Raw genomic sequence first — 19,137 nt, 5'->3', positions numbered from 1 at the left:
GTTTAAGTCATTAATTAGAGTTATATTTCATTAATGGTATGATAATAGTTAGGCTATAAAATTTAAGAAAATCAATTAGATTCTCAAGGTGTTTAGTTTTGTTGTTTGATTTGGTCCCTTGAAGTCTCTGCCTTGCAAAAAAGTTGAAATCAGAAGTTTGATTCTATGAATGTTTGGTTTTATCTTAGTTGAATTTGTTTTTGGGATAAAAAGTCTTTTTAAACTCATTAATTTTTTTTGATTAATCTACTAACAAAATTATAGGCAGTCCATAACTAATGATTTTTGTAAACATAATGCCTAAACTATGATTTTTGAAAGTTTGAGCATGTTAGTTTGTAGTTTAAAATTTTGAAGAAGAAAAACGGCCTCAAAGAAGTGAAGATTATAAATGAAGCATTAAATACAAAGCAACCAATCCAAATAGAAAATCTAATTATATTTTCTCTTAGCTAATTTTTTAATTTGTTATATCAATTTGCATGCTCTGTCGTATGTATGAAAGAACACAATGTTTATGATATCTCCATAGTATCAATATTGTTTAATATTTGTTAGAAGTAAAAAAGAATTAGATTAATGCTTTACTTAAGATTAAAAAAAAAAAAAAATTGCTTTTCAATATGAATATCTATCAGCATACATTACATTAATTTTTCTAAATATATTTGGAACTCATTCTGAATATATTTGAATAAAGACTTTTATACATCTATCACTTTTCTTAAACCATGCAATTTGAAAATAATGTTTTTTATTCATGCGTTAGAAGCTTTGTTAGTCTTAGATAGAACACTTCCACGTTCCTTCAATTTGAAAACTTTTCCATATTTGATGTGATTGAAAATGTTATGATTTCCCTTTCTTTTCTTATGGCACATTAAATGTTTCTCATACACTGAAAATGTTTTATTATTTTAATATACTCTGCACTATACTATCTGCTGACCGACGTTTTTAGATTTCTTCTACGTTTTAAATCCCTTTCTTTTCTTATTTTCTTATGGCACGTTAAATGTTTCTCATGGATTTTCTGTGCATTTGTACTATCTCCAGACAGGCCATTTTAAATTTCTTTTACGACACGGCTGACGTCTGAAATCGATTTCTTTATTTGGTCACGTTACACTGCATTTGTACTATCTGCAGACAGACTATTTTAGCTCTCTTTTACATTTCAAATTCCTTTCTTTTCATTTAGCACGTTAAATGTTTCTCATAGACTATTTTTATTTATTTATTTATACTCTGCATTTGTACTATCTGCAGACAGTATAAGCGACTGAGACGTGTAATTTCAGGCATATACCTGCTACGAAGTTACAAGATATCCAGTTCGTGACTTATACAAGACAAAGAAATGTCTTCGGATGGAGTATAAGTTGGGCTGCGAGGACAAAATATTAAAGTGTGTTTACTGACCTGATAAGTGCTACTACGTCAGCTTATAGTTTAACCATGATAACAAAAAAAACCCCATATGGTAAAGGCAAATACCTTGGCGTGCTAGTCAAATTCAACAGGTTTCTGCTTGCAAGATCCGATAAGATGGATAAAGCGTCATGCCACTGTATTTTCCGAGCATAAACCCAAATGTCCAGCAGCGCATCAGCACATATTTTCCTTTCCTATGCAAATAATCCTAAATCTAGGAAGCATTCCTTGGCTACATCATCTAAGGAATCGATACTGATCTCCAATAATCGAATAAGCCCATTTTTGTGATAATCTGATATGGATTCTCCTTTAGAAATCTTGTCCTTTGCCCTCTCCCAAACCTCATGCGGTTCCCCATGCAGACAGCTTCCGATCACCTTTACAGCAAGTGGTAAGCCGCCACATTTTGCTTGCACCTGTAATCAAAGAAAGGTATAGAAAATTTATAAAAAGCCCTGTTCGAAGGAAATAAAGATTCTTACATGTCATGTAAGCCATAATAATGGGAGAAAACCTAATTTCAACTCCAAAATTTTCTACAATTCTATAATTAGTTCAATATGATATTAAAATCCTGCGTGTAATATAGGCCATAATTTGGGAGAAAAACTACACAACTTCAGAATTTTCTAGAGTTCTATAATTCCCTCAATATGATAGTAATCTAACTATTTAGTTATTTGGTGTTGGAATGTAGTAATTTCACCCACATGCAAGAAAGGTCTACCACCATGCAAACCATCGACAGTTCCACCGTTAAACCCCAATTCCACTTTGACCATGCAGGATCCACTGCTTAACTACGTCCGCCACCGTGAACATTTAGTTCCACCGTTTATGCAAACAAGTTATTTCCATCGATCATGCAGATGTCCTGTATGATGATTTTTCTAGACGATTCTATATGCTTTTAAATTTCTCTATAAAAGAGAGATGTAAATCTGATTTAATGGAAGCAATAAAAATATTTGTTTTGTGCAGTAGCACACAATACAATTTCTGAGTTGTTTAATTTTCTGTGTTTGAATTCTTGAATTCTTTTTGTGTGTATTTCTGCTGTAGCAGTATATTTCTGTATTTTATTTCTTTCCTCTGTTTTTCATATTGGTGTTAGAGGTCGCTTACGGAGGAATGAGAATTTTAAGATTGTAGATCTTTTGAGGTCTTGTAGATGCTAAAGGGAAGAGGCAGAGAAGCTTAAATTGTAGGCAAAGTTTGTAGGGCTCGCAGAAGCCACAAAGGTAGATTTTGTGAAGGCAATGTAGAAGTAAAAAAAGGGAGTAGATCACTGTAAGGAAATTTCAGTCTGTGGAAGGAGCCAATAGAGGCCAAAGATTAAAGATTCGTATGATAAGAAAGATTGTAGAATTAAGAAGATCGCTGATTAGTCAAACGAAATCACAGACTAAGAGTGAGGCCGCAGCCTTGTGGAGATCATCTGTCGAAAGGAAATACCAGTTAAAAGATTTGTCATTGCTCGTATTGGAGGATTTTCAGATTGATCGTTGCCCTTTGTGAAGATTGCAAGACCAGCCGCAGAGATTAAATGATGAGACCACTAAATATCACAGAAGTTTGAAATTGTAAGTTGATGTTTTTCTCTGAAGCATTCATATCAAAGAAGTCATAGTGTTTTATTAATGAGAAGGTTGTAGCACTATGTAGAATTGCTATTAAGGGGATCCCGCAGGCATAAGAAGAAGACAGTGATAGTGAAAAAGCTGAGGTTGTGAAGTTTGAAGACATTGGAGAAAAGAAAGAAAGAGATCAGTTCTAAAGAATCTAATAGTGAAGATATTGAAGAGCTTGGTGTTAACTGCTGTAGCAGTCAGAAGGAGCCTGCTATTGTCAAGATATTTGGAGATTGTAGAGATTTGGAGATCGTTTCAATGAGTCAACAATGGTTATGCTGAAACTGTAGCTTAAGGAGGGAGAGCCTGCATTACTAGTCATGCGTGAGGTCTAGAAGAAATCAGAGAGTAAATTAAAGAAGAGCTAAACATTAGGAGAAATTTGATGTTGAAGAAGAGAAGACCCAAATCAAATTGTGGGTAATGTGAGGAAATTGCGATTCCAGTAGCTTCTGGAAGGAAGGAGCAACTGAAAAGAAAAGGAAATCTTGCAGAAGCAAGGAGTAATGCTTAGTTTTTGTGATTAGTTAGAAACCACTTAGTGTGATGGTTCATGGTAACCCAAAACCACCTCAGATTTGTATTGGGTACGGATAAGTCAAAAAATCTGAAGGTGATCTAGAGAGGAGAAGTCACCCAATGACAACCTTATGTTTAGATCAAAGAAAAATATTGTCTAGCAAGACGTCTAGAAATACTGAGTTTGCAAAAAGATTCAAATTGAGGTTTACAAGGTTTGAAAGACTGTCCTAGGAGTTGGAGGAAGTCAAAAGAAAAGAAAGATCAAAAGATCAAGAGATGGTTAGAAGTTATCAACCAGAGAAAATATTGGAGAAAGTCTGAAGACTTGGATAGGGATATCAAAAAGTGACAAAAGAAGACTATAGTCATCAACAAAGGAATTGTAAATGAAATAGCATATGGTCGAAATTAAGGGGGAATGTTGGAATGTGGTAATTTCACTCACATATAAGATGTTGGAAAACTAATCCCAAGTGCCCCATTTATTTCAGCCACCGTAAATCCTCATTTTTGGTCTCCCAACAAATCTTGCAAATATTCTCACATGTGTGAGATTTTATTCTCCAGCTAATATCATTTAATCAATATTTTGAAATTTGCATGAGAGGACAGATTTTGGTAAAAATGTAAATCTATATCTTCTTAGACAAGATTTCCTAGCTAGCAAAAATTAAAATGCATTTACTTTTCTCCTTGGTTGAGTCATACGAAACTTCTAGAAATGTCTTTTTTTTAATAGAAGTTTGGTGGTCATTTTGTAGTCAGTTTTATTGGAGATAATGAGAAGAAAAAAGGGCAGAACAGAACAGCCACACATTTTCTATAACAGTAACTGAAAGAGACATCTAGTGCAGCAGCAATAGCCAGTCAGAAATAGGGGAGTTTATACTGTTTTATTTTTTAGAACAAACTTGAAAGTAGCAGCTTTGTAATTTTCTATTTGGTGTAGATCTTGTAAACATTGGTTTATGATAAATAGAAAAGAAATTTGGGCAAATTCTGTGTTTAAATTTCACTGCATTGTTTCCTTTTAATGCTCTGTTTTTCTTTTCATGTCTTCTACCTCATCCTTCACGTGGTATCAGAGCCAAAGGTCTGTAAGCTGAAGGTTGTTTGAGTTGAAGTTTTTTTTTTAATTTCAAGGAGTTTGAAGATTTACACAGCCAACAATGGCAAGCACAAGCACAAGCTTGACAAACCCATAGATTCCACAATTTAATGGCAAGAACTATGACTACTGGGCAGTCACAATGAAGACATTATTTTGTGCTTAAGATTTGTGAGAATTTGTTGAGAATGGCTACCCAGAACCAGTAGATACAACAACATATAATGCATTGTCTCAAGCACATAAAGACTTATTGAAGGAAAATAGAAAGAAAGATTCAAAAGCCCTCTTCTTAATCTTCCAAGGAGTCAATGAAAGCATTTTTCCAAGGATTCAAAGTGCAACAAAATCCAAACAAGCTTGGGATATTTTGCAAATAGAATACCAAGGAATAGACAAAGTAAAGATGACAAAACTACAAATATTGAGAAGAGACTTTGAGACCATAGTAATGAAGGAGAATGAATCAATAGACTCATTTTTTACACAAATTATTGGACCGATTAATCAAATCAGATCTCATGGTGAGGCACTTGAAGAAAGAAGAGTAGTTGAGAAGATATTGAGAAGCCTACTTATAAGGTTTATGCCAATTCTTGTAGCCATAGAAGAGACTAAGAATCTCTCTCAATTTTTCAGTGGATGAATTACAGGCTGAGTAGAAAAACAAATTCATCATTGGAGCATTCCTTCAAAACACAAGCTACAATATAGAGGTGGAAGAAGTAGCCCATCAGACTCAGGTGGAAGAAGTAACTCATCAGCTTCAAGTGGAAGAGGTAGCAACCAAAATTTCAATCATAATAAACCCCAAAGTCAAAGGTATGATAAGTCACAAGTCCAATGTCATTATTGCAAAAAATATGGATATTATTTGAATGAATGTACAAAGAAACAATATGACAGTAGGAAACAAAATGCAAATTTTACAAAAGAAAATGAAAAATCAGGGCAGCATGTTTTTAGCTTGTAATGTTGCACAAGAACCACAAAAGGATGTATGGTTTTTAGATTCAAGATGCAGCAATCATATGGCTGGAAATGTAGAACTATTTTCTAGTTTGGATAAGAATATAAAATCAGACGTCACATTAGGCAATGATAACAATGTTTCAGTAATGGGGAAAAGAAAAATTAATATTCTAACTAAGGAGGGGAAAAAAAGATTCATTTCAGATGTATATATTGTCCCTGGATTAAAACACAATTTGATGAGCATTGGGCAACTCATTCAAAAGGGATATAGAGTATTTTTCAAAAATGAAGATTGCACAATCTTAGATAAGTACCCAAACAATCAACTTATTGCAAAAGTAAAAATGACAAATAATAGAATGTTTCCCCTTAGGATACAACCAGATTTCAAGGCAGGATTTTCTCAAGCACAACAACCAGTAGACAAAGGGAAATGTGCAACAATCACCCAAACAATATTTCAAGCTGAAATTAAGGATGAAAATTGGTTCTGGCATTTGAGATTTGGACACTTAAACTTTGGAGGCTTAAATCTATTACATAGAAAGAACATGGTAAGGGGATTGCCACTCATAGAGAAACCGACAAGATTATGTGAAGGTTGCATTCTAGGCAAACAACATAGGGAATCATTCCCAATAGGAAAGTCAATGAGGGCAGTAGCACCATTAGAGATTGTCCACTCAGACTTATGTGGTCCTATGCAAACATCATCAATTAGTGGAAGATATTATTTTATGACTTCCATTGACAACTATACAAGTAAAACTTGGGTCTTCTTCTTGAAACATAAGGATGAAGCATTTGATTACTTTTGCCAATTCAAGGCCCTTGCGGAGAAGCAAAGTGGATATTATATCAAAGCATTAAGAAAAAATAGAGGTGGTGAGTATATCTCAAATGAATTCCTAAGATTTTGCAAGGATAATGGTATTCACAAACAATTTACTACAAGGTACACACCTCAACAAAATAGTGTAGCTGAAAGGAAAAATAGAACAATTATGGAAATGGCAAGGAGCATGCTAAAAGAAAAACATTTATCAAATGAGTATTGGGCTGAAGCTGTTTCATGTGCAGTCTATATAATAAATAAATGTCCAACCAAGAGTCTAAAGAATATGATTCTAGAAGAAGCATGGAGTGAAAGAAAACAAAATGTTGCTTACATGAGAGTGTTTGGATGTGTGGCATATGCACATGTCCCAAATGAATTAAGAAAGAAGTTGGACAACAAAGGAGAAAGATGTATATTCATGGGATATAGCGAAGAATCAAAGGCATATAAACTATACAATCGAATAACCAAAAGGGTAATAATCAACAAAGATGTGCAATTTATTGAAGAGGAAGCATGGGATGGCACCTTAGAGAAAACAGTTAATGTAACAACAAGTAGTTAATGATCTAGGGTTGTTAAGATACTTTCTAGGAATAGAAGTGCATCAAAAGAAGAATGGTATTTTTATTTGTCAATCAAAGTATACAGATTAGATCTTGAAGAGGTTTAAAATGCAAAATAGCAAGTTTGCTCCAACACCAACAACCACAGGTCTTAAATTGAGTAAAGATGATTGTAGCAATAATGTCAATCCAAACTTTTACAAAAGCATGGTTGGAAGTTTAATGTATTTAACTACAACAAGACTTGATATAATATATGCAGTGAGTTTAATTTCAAGGTTTATGGAGACCCCAAAGGAGACACATTGGTTGGTAGCCAAAAGAATAATGAGATATGTTAATGGAACAAAGGTATATGGAATTTTGTATGGTGCAACAAATCATTTCAAGTTAGTTGGCTACACGGACAACGATTGGGCAGGTAGTTTAGATGATAGAAAAAGCACATTAGGTTATGCATTTCATTTGGGTTTGGGAGTCATTTCTTGGGCTTCCAAGAAACAACCAATTGTTTCACTTTCTACAACTGAATCTGAGTATATAGCAGCAACAGGGGTAGCATGCCAAGCCATATGGATGAGAAGGATATTAAAAGATTTAAGACATGAACAAAAGGGGGCAACTACAATATTTTGTGATAACAATTCAGCAATTGCACTATCCAAGAACACAGTTTTCCATAAAAGAAGCAAACATATTGATACAAGGTATCATTTTATAAGGGAATTAATCAATGATGGTGAAGTTATTTTGGAGCATTGCAGGTCTGAAGAACAGTATGCTGATATTTTTACAAATGCATTGACAAGAGATAGTTTTGTTCATCAAAGAGACAACTTGGGCATCATGGATGGCAGCAGTTGTTATTAAGGGGGAGTGTTGGAAAACTAATCCCAACTGCCTCATTTATTTCTGCCACTGTAAATCCTCATTTTTGGCCCCCCAATAAATCTTGCAAATATTCTCACATGTGTGAGATTTTGTTTTCCAACTAATATCATTTAATCAATATTTTGAAATTTGCATGAGAGGACAGATTTTGGTAAAACTGCAAATCTATATCTTCTTAGGCAAGACTTCCCAACTAGCAAAAACTAAAATGTATTTACTTTTCTCCTTGGTTGAGTCATACGAAACTTCTAGAAATGTCTTTTTTTTAATAGAAGTTTGGTGGTCATTTTGTAGTCAGTTTTATTGGAGATAATGAGAAGAAAAAAGCGCAGAGCAGAACAGCTACACATTTTCTATAACAGCAACTGAAAGAGACATCCAGGGCAGTAGCAACAGCCAGTTAGAAACAGGGGAGTTTAAACTGTTTTATTTTTGAAAACAAACTTGAAAACAGCAGCCTTGTAATTTTCTATTTGGTGTAGATCTTGTAAACATTGGTTTATGAGTAAATTTCACTGCACTGTTTGCACTGTTTCCTTTTAATACTCTGTTTTTCTTTTCATGTCCTCTGCCTCATCCTTCACAAGAAAGGTCTACCACCATGCAACCATCGACAGTTCCACCATTAAACCTCAATTCCACTTTGAGCATGCAGGATCCACCGCTTAACTGCATCTGCCACCGTGAACATTTAGTTCCACTGTTTAGCTACCAGTTTGCCAGTCATGCAAACAAGTTATTTCCATCGATCATGCAAAAGCCCTGAATGATGATTTTTCTAGAAGTTTCTATATACTTTTAAACCGTGAACATTTAGTTCCACCGTTTAGCTACCAGTTTTGCGTACTTATTTCCATCGATCATGCAAAAGTCCTGAATGATGATTTTTCTAGAAGTTTCTATATACTTTTAAATTTCTCTATAAAAGAGAGATGTAAATCTGATTTAATGTAAGCAATAAAAATATTTGTTTTGTGCAGTAGCACACAATACAATTTCTGAGTTGTTTAATTTTCTGTGTTTGAATTCTTGAATTATTTTTGTGTGTATTTCTACTGTAGCAGTATATTTCTCTGTTTTATTTCTTTCCTCTGTTTTTCATTTGAAAGAAAGATATTTTAAATGGATAATTCATTGTGAATAATTAACTCTTCCGATCTTTAACATTTGTTGTTTGTTACTAAAATCACATTCCGCACGATACATACACTGTTACTGGGACAAAAGAAAGTCTCTTACAATTCCACGTGTTTCGGAATCCTCCACTATTTTCTTTTTCCAATGTATTTGCAGTTCGAATAAGTGCTTCTACCACTACAATTAGATAAAAGCTATACCTACTTTATATTGCCAATATATTCCATAGAGATGATGATAATATTTCCCATATATTCCATAAAGATAATGATAATATTTCCCATATATTCCATAAAGATAATGATAATATTGGAGAATAAGGATAAAGAATACATTATTGGAGATTAAAAGTTAGGAGAATCATTCAAAACACGATACAATAATTAATGGGAAGAAATTATTATACCTGTTTTACAATATTCGCATTTACAGTGCTTGGGATTGATGGCTGTCCAAAAGCCCAGAAACAGAAAAGTGACAGCGCATCCTCTGGGCACAACAATGGCAACTGATACAGCTGGGTAGTCGGGCTTGTTGGAATAGTGGAATTGTCTCTAGTGGTTACAAGGGTTTTGTAACCTGGTCCTTCAAATAGAAAATTTTCCAAATTTGTTCTGGACCATACATCATCTAAAATCACCAGAGTTGGTTTGGATTGACTCAAAATCAATTGTTGCAGCTTCATATGTGCATCTTTCAAATTATGAAATTCTGCTCTCTTCCTTCCAGCAATCTTTTCCCACATAGTCTCTAAAATTCCCATCAGGTTTGGGGACTGCGAGACGGTGATGAAAATGACATTATCGCGGAAGTATCCTGCCAGCGTGAAAACACACATTTATTTTACGCTAAGTACCTTACCATGCACCAGTATTTTAATAAAATCTAAAGGAAAGCACCTTTATTGATATTTACCTCTTATTTGAGGATCATTCAAGAGAGCCAAAGCAAGAGTAGTTTTTCCACCGCCTCCCATGCATTGCAACCCAACAATTGACACCTCGCTATGGAATAACAGTCCCCTCAAATCTCCAATACATTTGTCCAATCCCACATAAAACTGAGGTTTTCCAGAAACACCATATGTGGAATCGTCTGCCATTTCAGAACTGTTGATAAAAGCTATTTGTTGAACTCTTCACGATTTGGAACTAGAATTTGACTATTCTTCTGCTGCTTCACCTTATAAATTTTCTTTTCTTTCCAAACTTATTAGAGATGGCTTTCTCTTATAGAATAATAGACGTGTCTGGAAATGTTCCTGCCCGGATCCACTCGTAGAATCCACTCGTAGAATCGAATTCCAAACACATTTTAAAACTGAGGTTTTCCAGAACTGTTGATAAAAGCCTTTTGTTGAACTCTTTACGATTTGGAACTTGAATTTGACTATTCTTCTGCTGCTTCAGCTTATAAATTTCTTTTCTTTCCAAACTTTATAGAGCTAATAGACGTGTCACGAGGTGTTCGCGCTGGTTTCCATAACTCTGTAACGAAAGGAAAAGGAAAATGACGATGTAAGAATTCCAAAACGTTTCTAAATGTGCCTGTACTCTTACATTTCTATTCCAACTACACTTCCCACAAGGATTTGTTCTTAGAATCAAGACGTTTTGAAGGACTCTCTTTCTTCCACGTTTGTATGTTCCATATTCGATGTTCGTTATCATTTGCAACTTGTTTCTTACGTTGCGAAGAAAGTGGAAAGAAGAATATTTTTGGTTCGAAGTTTGGCAATAATCTGTTTAATCTTTCCGTTTTTTTAATATGGGAATTTTTTTAAGGGTTGCGTATTAAATTTATTTATTTTTTATAACCGAATTATATTGAGAGTATGAGTTTATTTTAATATCCTTTTGGTTAAAACTTTTGATATTCTTTTTTAGCTGGGAGTGAAAGATTGAGGATTATCTATCATATGAATTTTTAAGAGGTATCCATTCTATCAATTTAGTCTAAAGCATTATCCCAATTTCATCTTTTATATTACACTTTCAAATCATCAATTGTTCCTAATAATTTAAACTAAAATGAGTTCTTCCAAAAACTAGTTTTATTCAAATATATTTTTTAGAAAATTATTACTTCAAATTTAAATGACAGATATATATATAACTTTAAAAATCATATTTATATATTTTAATTTCATTTGAGAATGATTTTTTATTAAAATGAGGAGGGCCCCAACCCATAATAGATCCAGCACAAACTATCATCTTTATATATTTTAATTCTATTTAAAAATAAAAAAAATATTATTTACTATTATTCTCATTATAGATAATATTTTAATAACAATTTTTTATATCTATATAATTTTTTATTTTATTTTGAGTCTATTTGATAGAATGACTTAAAGAAATTATTTATAGATGAATGGCACACTATTATGTGAAGTTATACTACTTCTTGATCTTTCACCCATCCCCCTTTATGCATATTTCTATATATTAGGTTATATATTATCTATGTCTCAAACTTTTTATAGAAATATTACATTTATTGTGTTTGTAATTTTCCCAATCTAATATGTTACTCTCTTTTCTTAATATTGACTATTTATTGTTCAAAATTAATATTGCAATATTTTGGATTGACCACACACCACACAAAATTGACCCAAAATTAAGAATATAAAATTTAAACATTTGTAGAGTTTCACCCAATTTAATAGTCATTGTTAGTTACTTTTGTTTAAATATTTATGCAATTAGTCTCTATATTTGGGTATTTAAATGAATTATATTTGTATTCCCTATTCTAATTAATATTCAAAATTGCTTCCCGCTAAAGTAATTTTTTTTCTAGGATTGCTCCCCTTTGAAGGACTAAACAAAATATAATTTCTACATCAAATAACTATAGAGAATTTCACAACTAAATACTATAGTATTTGTAGCATCCTAAATTGTACTCCCTTACAATTTCATCCTCATTTGGGCTGTCAACTTGGCATTCATCTCCTAACGCCTAATCAGAGCCCTGATTCTACTCACACCATGCAATAAACTCATTCTTTTCAACATGGACACTTTCTCCCCCAACTTTGATTGGTCAAGAACAAAGCACTAGCGCCCCAGTCCTTAGGGACTCAAGTGCCCTTTGCTCTAGTCCTCCCAATCAAGGCCCATTTTAGGGTCTCTTAATGATCATTTGAAATGAGTGAGAATCTTGATTTCATGTTAGCTCATGTCGAAAAGTTATTTTTTTTACTAGCAAGTATGAAAGGAGGTCTACCCATCTCATTTTGATACCACCTAGTATATACATTGAATCAATCTGACATCTGACCAATCAAGCATTCATTCAAATTCGAGTGAGCAAGTAATTTGTCTTCTTTCAAGCATTGGGTAAGAAGTAAGGTCAAGATTCAAGCATTTATGTTGGCGTTCATGTTCTATGTTTTATGAAGACAACATGAAACCCTAATTCCTTGTGAAGACAATAAAAAATTCATAAAAAGGTATAACATTAGTGTTTCAGACATTTTCAACATTTTCCTCAAAAGGAAATCATTTCCATTACAACAATTCATTTCAATTTCATGGTTAAATCCAAAACTGGGGTTTGACCTAAGGCAAAACCCTATTCGAGACGAACATATTTTGCTTTGGATGGTGAAAAGTTGTATTGCTCAGATCTAGGTTTGTGGCTCTATCTGACAACTATAGCTCATTGTTTATGCATAATTATTTCAATTCCACCACATTTACCCTAATTTCAATATTTCTACAATTCAACTTAAAAAGAGGCCATCTAATATTAACTATTGAATCTAATTAGAGTTCTCAGTTTATCCTTGCTGATTTGATGCTAGACCTATTGGGTTCACCCCTCTTTAATGTATTGGTCTCTAAGCAAAAATTTACACCCTTATTTTTTATTTATGTTCTTAGATCTGAGTGTTTATGCATTTCTAATTAAAATTTATATTTACAAGTTAAATTACCAATTAAATTTCATAAATTCAGAGGTTAAATTCACAAACCCTAATGTTTAATTGTAAAATTGAACTTGTGGGTTGTTTAATTTGGATTCATTATTTTCATATCTGATTATTTATGCAATTTCAAATTCAAATTTTCACTCATAGAACTAATTTCCAATTGATTTACATAAATTTAGTGGTTGAATAATTCATAGAAAATCTGATTAATAATTCTAAAATTTACTTGTGGGTTACATAATTTTTCAAATCTATTTTTCAATTCCAATCTTTAGGATATGCTATGCTATGCTTTAGAGATGTTTATCTTTCAAACTCATAAATCAAATTGCTTAATTAATTGGTTAATTAATCATTTTTACAAAAAATTGTATTGTTGAATAATAATTTGAAATTTGAAATTCAAATTCCCCTCCTTTGTACATGATTTTTACTGCTATTAGTCCTACCTACAATAGTCCTATGAGAAGAATTTATACAATTAATACTTCCCAAGCTTTAAGTACTAAGGATATGGGGACAAATTTGGATAACTTATTTAATGAGAATGTTGGCAATTCCCCTAATCCAACAAATGATTTTATTTATCCTTATTCAAGATTTCCATAATCATCATGATGTGGATGAATCACTAACTAGGGTTTCTATTGATCAATTAGAGAAGATTGACAATTGACTTTAAAATCTTCAACAATATACAAAAAGCGAGGTAATCCCACTGATTGAAGGATTAAAAAGAATGGTTCAAAGTGATAAACTTAGTGTTGATTTTTTGTGTTGCCTTGCTCATTTTGTTGACACTAATATCATGCCTATGAACAGTTGCGCTAGAGTCCTTGGTTAGACACATGCTGCTAGTCAAGTTAGTCATTCAATTCCTATGGATTTTTCCTTTCCTAGTGTACCTACATTCCCATCTTATATCTTGACTACTTCCACATAAAATACTAATCCTACACATTTTAGTCAAGTGGGTGATTGTGCCAATCAAAATTATTTCATACCTCCTTCCATGCATCTTCCATTTGTGATCCAATCAATTCCCATACCTACAAATCATAGTGTTCCACCTCCTTACTCTCAACCTCCACCTACATAGAACAATTTCACTCCTCCATCCCAATCCAATATGTCCAATTTCACTCTATCCATCGAAGAAACCATCAACAACTTAGCCATATCCATTTCATCTTTACAACAACAACTAGCTTCCATTACCCAATCTATGTTTAAGGTATTGAGATCTAATATATTCAACCCATTATCTGATTAAATTTTCCATGCTAACCCTCCTAAACACATATAATTTCATCAATTGGAGCTTTATAATGGAAAAAGTGATCCATTCACTCATGTGAAAACATCCCAAACTTGATGTAGTGACTTTGCTCATGATAAAAGGCTTACGGCTAAATTATTTACTCGATCCTTTAGGGACAAAGCCTTGAAATGGTATTGTTCTTTTCCTCCTTATTGTATTACACAATTTCAACAATTAGCTAGTTCTTTCATTTAACAATTTCACAATAATATTGCTCCTAAAATTACTTTGACTAATTTGATTCATTGTAAGCAAGGCGTTAAGGAAAAAAGTAACTAATTATTTTGGTAGATATAAACATTTATATTCTCAAATCGCTTAGCCTATGCTTGAGCAAGATGTTCAAATAATTTTTATGGCTGATTTGTAAAAATATATTAGGGATAAGCTTCTCTTTTTTGAGTTTACTTCCTTTACATAGTTGTGCACAATGCTTCATAATTATTAGTTTCAAGTGACTCTATTTGAATCATCTCCTTCAATGGCTCTAGTTGATAAGAATGAGAGTGCTCAACAGTCTTTTGCAAAGTTTAAATGAATAAGGGATACATAAAGTTCAATGACAACATCAACACTCAAGTGGCAGCCATGACATTAGGTGTGGCTCCTTTATCCAAATACTTTAGAAAATAATTTACTCATCTTTCTAATTCTTTGCATAGTATTATGACATAAATAATAAACAAAAATGTACTAAAACTTCCCCCATCAAACCAATTGATACCTGCAAACCTTTGCCACCCTATCATGATCCCAAAATATTTTGGCAATATCATCATCAATTCAGTAATGATACTGAAAAGTATTATACCTTAAGGAGAAAGATTCAAGACTTTATTGATAACAATTCCATATGTGTGGCTAGTGCGAATAATAATAGAAACAAATCCGTAGCTCCTCCAAATAAAAACCTTGGAATCTTTATTAATCATTTTCCTTCACATTCTACTAATGTGGCTGAGTTAGAGAATTTTTATATTTCTCACAATGATATTGGCCTTAAGTATAACAATGTGATGAATCTTCTCAATAAACCTACACCTCCTAAGGAATTATGCATTACCTTTGATCCTAGTCAGACTATTGTTACACCTAATGGCCCATTATATATCACTACGAAGATCAAAGACAAACTTGCACAAGGGGTGCTCATTGATCTAGTGTGTATGGTGTTCTCAATTAACACTCATCTGGTGATTTTAGATGACTTCTGGTAGTTGCATATTTTTCTAGCTTTGTCATTGATGGAAACTCTTCTTGGTGATTCAATCCGGGAGTCGTGATTCGTCTTATCTAGAAGATGGAGGTAACTAGTAGGCAGTTAATTGGTAAAACAGGGTATTTCTATAATATTCTGATTTGGAATGATTACAATGATTATGGTGTTTTTGGTGATTATTTTTGTGATCTCAATGATTGGGAAGACCCTTAGGAAGTGTGTGATTATAATATTTTGTTCCGGTGCTATGTTTTGTTCGAGATTGAAGCCAACTTGGAGCTACACACTACACTTATTAAAGCCAACTTGAAGGAAATTGTTTTTGTGTTAAGACCAGATATATAAGATCAAATTGGCGATTGATTTTTGGTGTATTGTGATATGGTGATTAGTTTTGGTGGGATTGAGCGCAGTTTCACATGTGCATTTGGTTGATAGACAATCCGATAGTTGACTGAGATAAAAATAGAGTATTCAATAGAGTGAAGACAGTCAGAGATTTAGTGCTTAACCAAAACACATTCTTGCATAGTCAGATGCTACTTGAGAGTTTATTTCATCGTATTTCCTCATTGTAATCAAATTGTAAGTCAGTGAAACTTCCTTAAAGGTTGTAACATTTCAGGCAATTGTAATTGAGTAGTGAGCTTTAGGCAGTGAGGCTGAATGCAAGTGCATTCCCCATCTATGTAATATTTATGTACTCCTGGCGATAGTATATGAATATTATAGGCTCTATCCCCACCATGGTTTTTCCCTTTCCGGGTTTCCACATAAAAATTCCAGTGTTGTGGATGCTTTGTTGCATGTTTATGTTCTTTTTTATTATGCATTGTTAACAGGTGGATAAAGAATAATTTTGTTGATTTGGATTTCAGTAGATCACTGATTCACCCCCCCGCTCTCAGTGATCTTTGATCTAACATATGGTGAATTGGATAGCTAAATAATATCTTTATACTTTACAATTTGATCAAGTAACATATGATAAATCTAATGTAGTGGTTAAGGTGTATGATAGTTTCTCTTGCCCTACTATTGGTTCTATTACTCTTATTGTTAACATTAGTACTAAGTACTTAGATGTCATTTTCGCTATCATTCTTACATCAAATCAATTTTGTGTGAAGTTGGGATATCCTTGGATCTCTTCCATTGAAGTGATTCCTTCTACTATTCATAAATGCTTAAAATTCTCTCATAATAAAAAATCATAACAATTAATCATAGAATGTATCGATCCAAAATGATGCATAGAGATGTCAACATTGATTAATTTTGACCTAAACAATTTGAACCTCTTAAGCCTTAAAGTGATGCACTTTTTCTATCTTATAAAAAGTGGAAGAATGAGATGATATTATCTTCGAGTAAGCCTAGAGATCCTAGACCTATTCCTCCTCCTCGTGATGGACCCTGTCTCCTTCATACACCTTCTATTCCTCCTATTAATGTTCTTGTGCCACCTCCTACATCTTTCAGCTGAGTATACCTTCTCCCATTCCTCCTTCTTTAAAGGAAGAGAAGCCTATGTCTATTGATCATAAACCTTCACAACCCTCAGCCAAAGCTAAAAGAAACTATTGCTTGTGAGAACATTGATAGAGACATCATGATAAGGCTCATGAACTTTCTTCTCAACCCATTTCCTCCCTAAAGACACCAAATGTTGACTTAGTCCCATTTCTCTAGCCTTCACCTAACCCTAGGGATGAAGTTCAACATAAATCACCAATATTAAAGATGCTTAAGAAAGATGATGGTTAATATTCTATTCGTATTAAAAATATTATTTTTATTAACCTTGATGAAGAAATTATGAAAATGATGTCCATGCTAACAATGTTTATGATAATGATTCCTATTATAAATATTAACTTTTTGATGTTGACAATAATTTATCTAAGCAATTTTCAAAAGAATTAATCCTAGCTCCTAGTAACACAAAAAGTGGGTCATCATTAGAGAATGGTCCTTGTTTATAACTTGCAATAGCTCTATCTACTATATTCAAAGTTGCTCCTCTTGCATATTGCTTACCTTTCCAAAACAATGTGGGAGGTGGATGACTTGCTTGATTAGCTTCATTCGTATTGTAGATTCTCTTTCCCCTCTCTTGTTCTTTCTATAGTGGCATTATCCTATTTGTATCTCTTTTCTTCTATTTGTTATTCCTTGTGTTGTCTAGTTCAAGATGATACAAAGTGTTTAGATCTCTTTTGGACTCTACTATGTTGACTCAAAAGACACATGTTCCTGTTGAGATTGTTGGGGATATTGTTGTAGTCTGATAGATTTGGTTATTGAATTTGGATATTTTGTTTTTATTTATGTCAACATATTCTTGGGGGTTATTTTGGTGAGTTTGGGAAGATTCTCTAATACAATTTTGTATTATTTGTTTGCTAATCACTATTTTGCAGAGGTTGATATTTCCTCTGATATATTTTGGTATGATTAGATCTTACGCTGAAATTTTGGGATGTTATTTGGGATGATCTTGTGTATATTAATTTTAGATGGTTCATGATTTGGTGACCCACAAGTTATCTTTCTTTGTGACAGGTGTTGTTTGGTTGTACTCTTAAGATTTGAGACATTGATCGATGAAGATTTGAAAGGTGGAGTTGGTACAACTATTCTATATGATTCTAACGTGTTTGATGGTGTTTCCTAATAATTTCCTATTTTTTTAGTGATCCACATTGATCATTGTGTGAGTTTTGTTGATTTCTATCAACTAATGATGATTTGTGTGTTATGTGCTATTTATGGTGGTGTAGCGTATTGCGGTTGATCTTGGTTTGATTTTCAGTGGATATGATCATTTGGGAATTTGAATTAGGTCCATGCTATGTAATGTAAATAATAATATTGGTCCGGTGGTTGATCCTTGTATCATCTAATGTAATTTTTATATTTATGAGTTGAGAGTTGAGGGTTTAGCCGACGTTGCTATCAAGGTTGATTATTTGTATATATAGGTGATATACTTATGTAATTTAGGTGTTGGTATTATGTCTACACTATCAGAGAGAGTTGTATATGTAAAAAAGAGATATATCATTCGATGAAGCGTTGTGGTGAAATCGGTGTTGCAGAGCAGACAATTGTGCTTAATCAAAACTGTCATCTTGCATATGTGGATGCTATGATTGTAGTTCATTTCTTCGAAATTGTAGTCCAATTCATTTTGTAAGTCAGTGGGACTTCCCTAAAGGTTGTAGCCTTTGGGACATATATATTTTGACCAGTGAGCTCTAGGCAGTGTCACTGAATGCATATGCATTCCCCATTGTAATATTTTCACATACTACTACAGAGTCGTATATTTGTGGGTAGTTTCCCATCGTGGTCTTTCCCTTGACCGAGTTTTCCATGTCAAAAATCTTGGTATTGTGTATTGTGCTATTCATTTGCTTATCTTTCAATTGCTGCAATTTATCAGTTTATGCTTTGGTGTTTCATTATTTGATTTTTGACGAAGACTGATTCAACCCCCCCTCTCAATCTTCCTTTTTTATTTCTACTAACAAATTGTATCAG

At 33.2% G+C, this 19,137-nt stretch overlaps 1 protein-coding gene across 1 annotated transcript; it reads right to left on the bottom strand.

The window, feature by feature from the left end:
• Window positions 1-1,133: 1,133 nt before the first annotated feature.
• On the bottom strand, window positions 1,134-10,691 carry LOC131079855 (probable disease resistance protein At4g33300). The gene is made up of 3 exons (XM_059218658.1): window positions 10,021-10,691; window positions 9,512-9,921; window positions 1,134-1,853 (listed from the first exon to the last, which is right to left on the bottom strand). Exons 1-3 carry the CDS (start codon window positions 10,205-10,207, stop codon window positions 1,629-1,631), a joined length of 822 nt encoding a protein of 273 aa, XP_059074641.1. The 5' UTR covers window positions 10,208-10,691; the 3' UTR covers window positions 1,134-1,628.
• Between the last annotated feature and the right edge of the window lie 8,446 nt (window positions 10,692-19,137).

The sequence above is a fragment of the Cryptomeria japonica genome, chromosome 4, assembly GCF_030272615.1.
Source record: "Cryptomeria japonica chromosome 4, Sugi_1.0, whole genome shotgun sequence".
Classification (NCBI taxonomy): Eukaryota; Viridiplantae; Streptophyta; class Pinopsida; order Cupressales; family Cupressaceae; genus Cryptomeria; species Cryptomeria japonica.
The sequence above is the reverse complement of the archived record's forward strand: the minus strand, read 5'-3'. Positions and strand labels throughout refer to the sequence as shown.

Coding starts and splice junctions, on each gene's coding strand:
- LOC131079855 (XM_059218658.1), bottom strand. CDS start 10,207: ATGGCAGACGATTCCACATATGGTGTTTCTGGAAAACCTCAGTTTTAT. Junction 9,922..10,020: donor GAATGATCCTCAAATAAGAG/GTAAATATCAAT, acceptor TCACGCTGGCAG/GATACTTCCGCGATAATGTC. Junction 1,854..9,511: donor ATGCGAATATTGTAAAACAG/GTATAATAATTT, acceptor CTTTGATTACAG/GTGCAAGCAAAATGTGGCGG.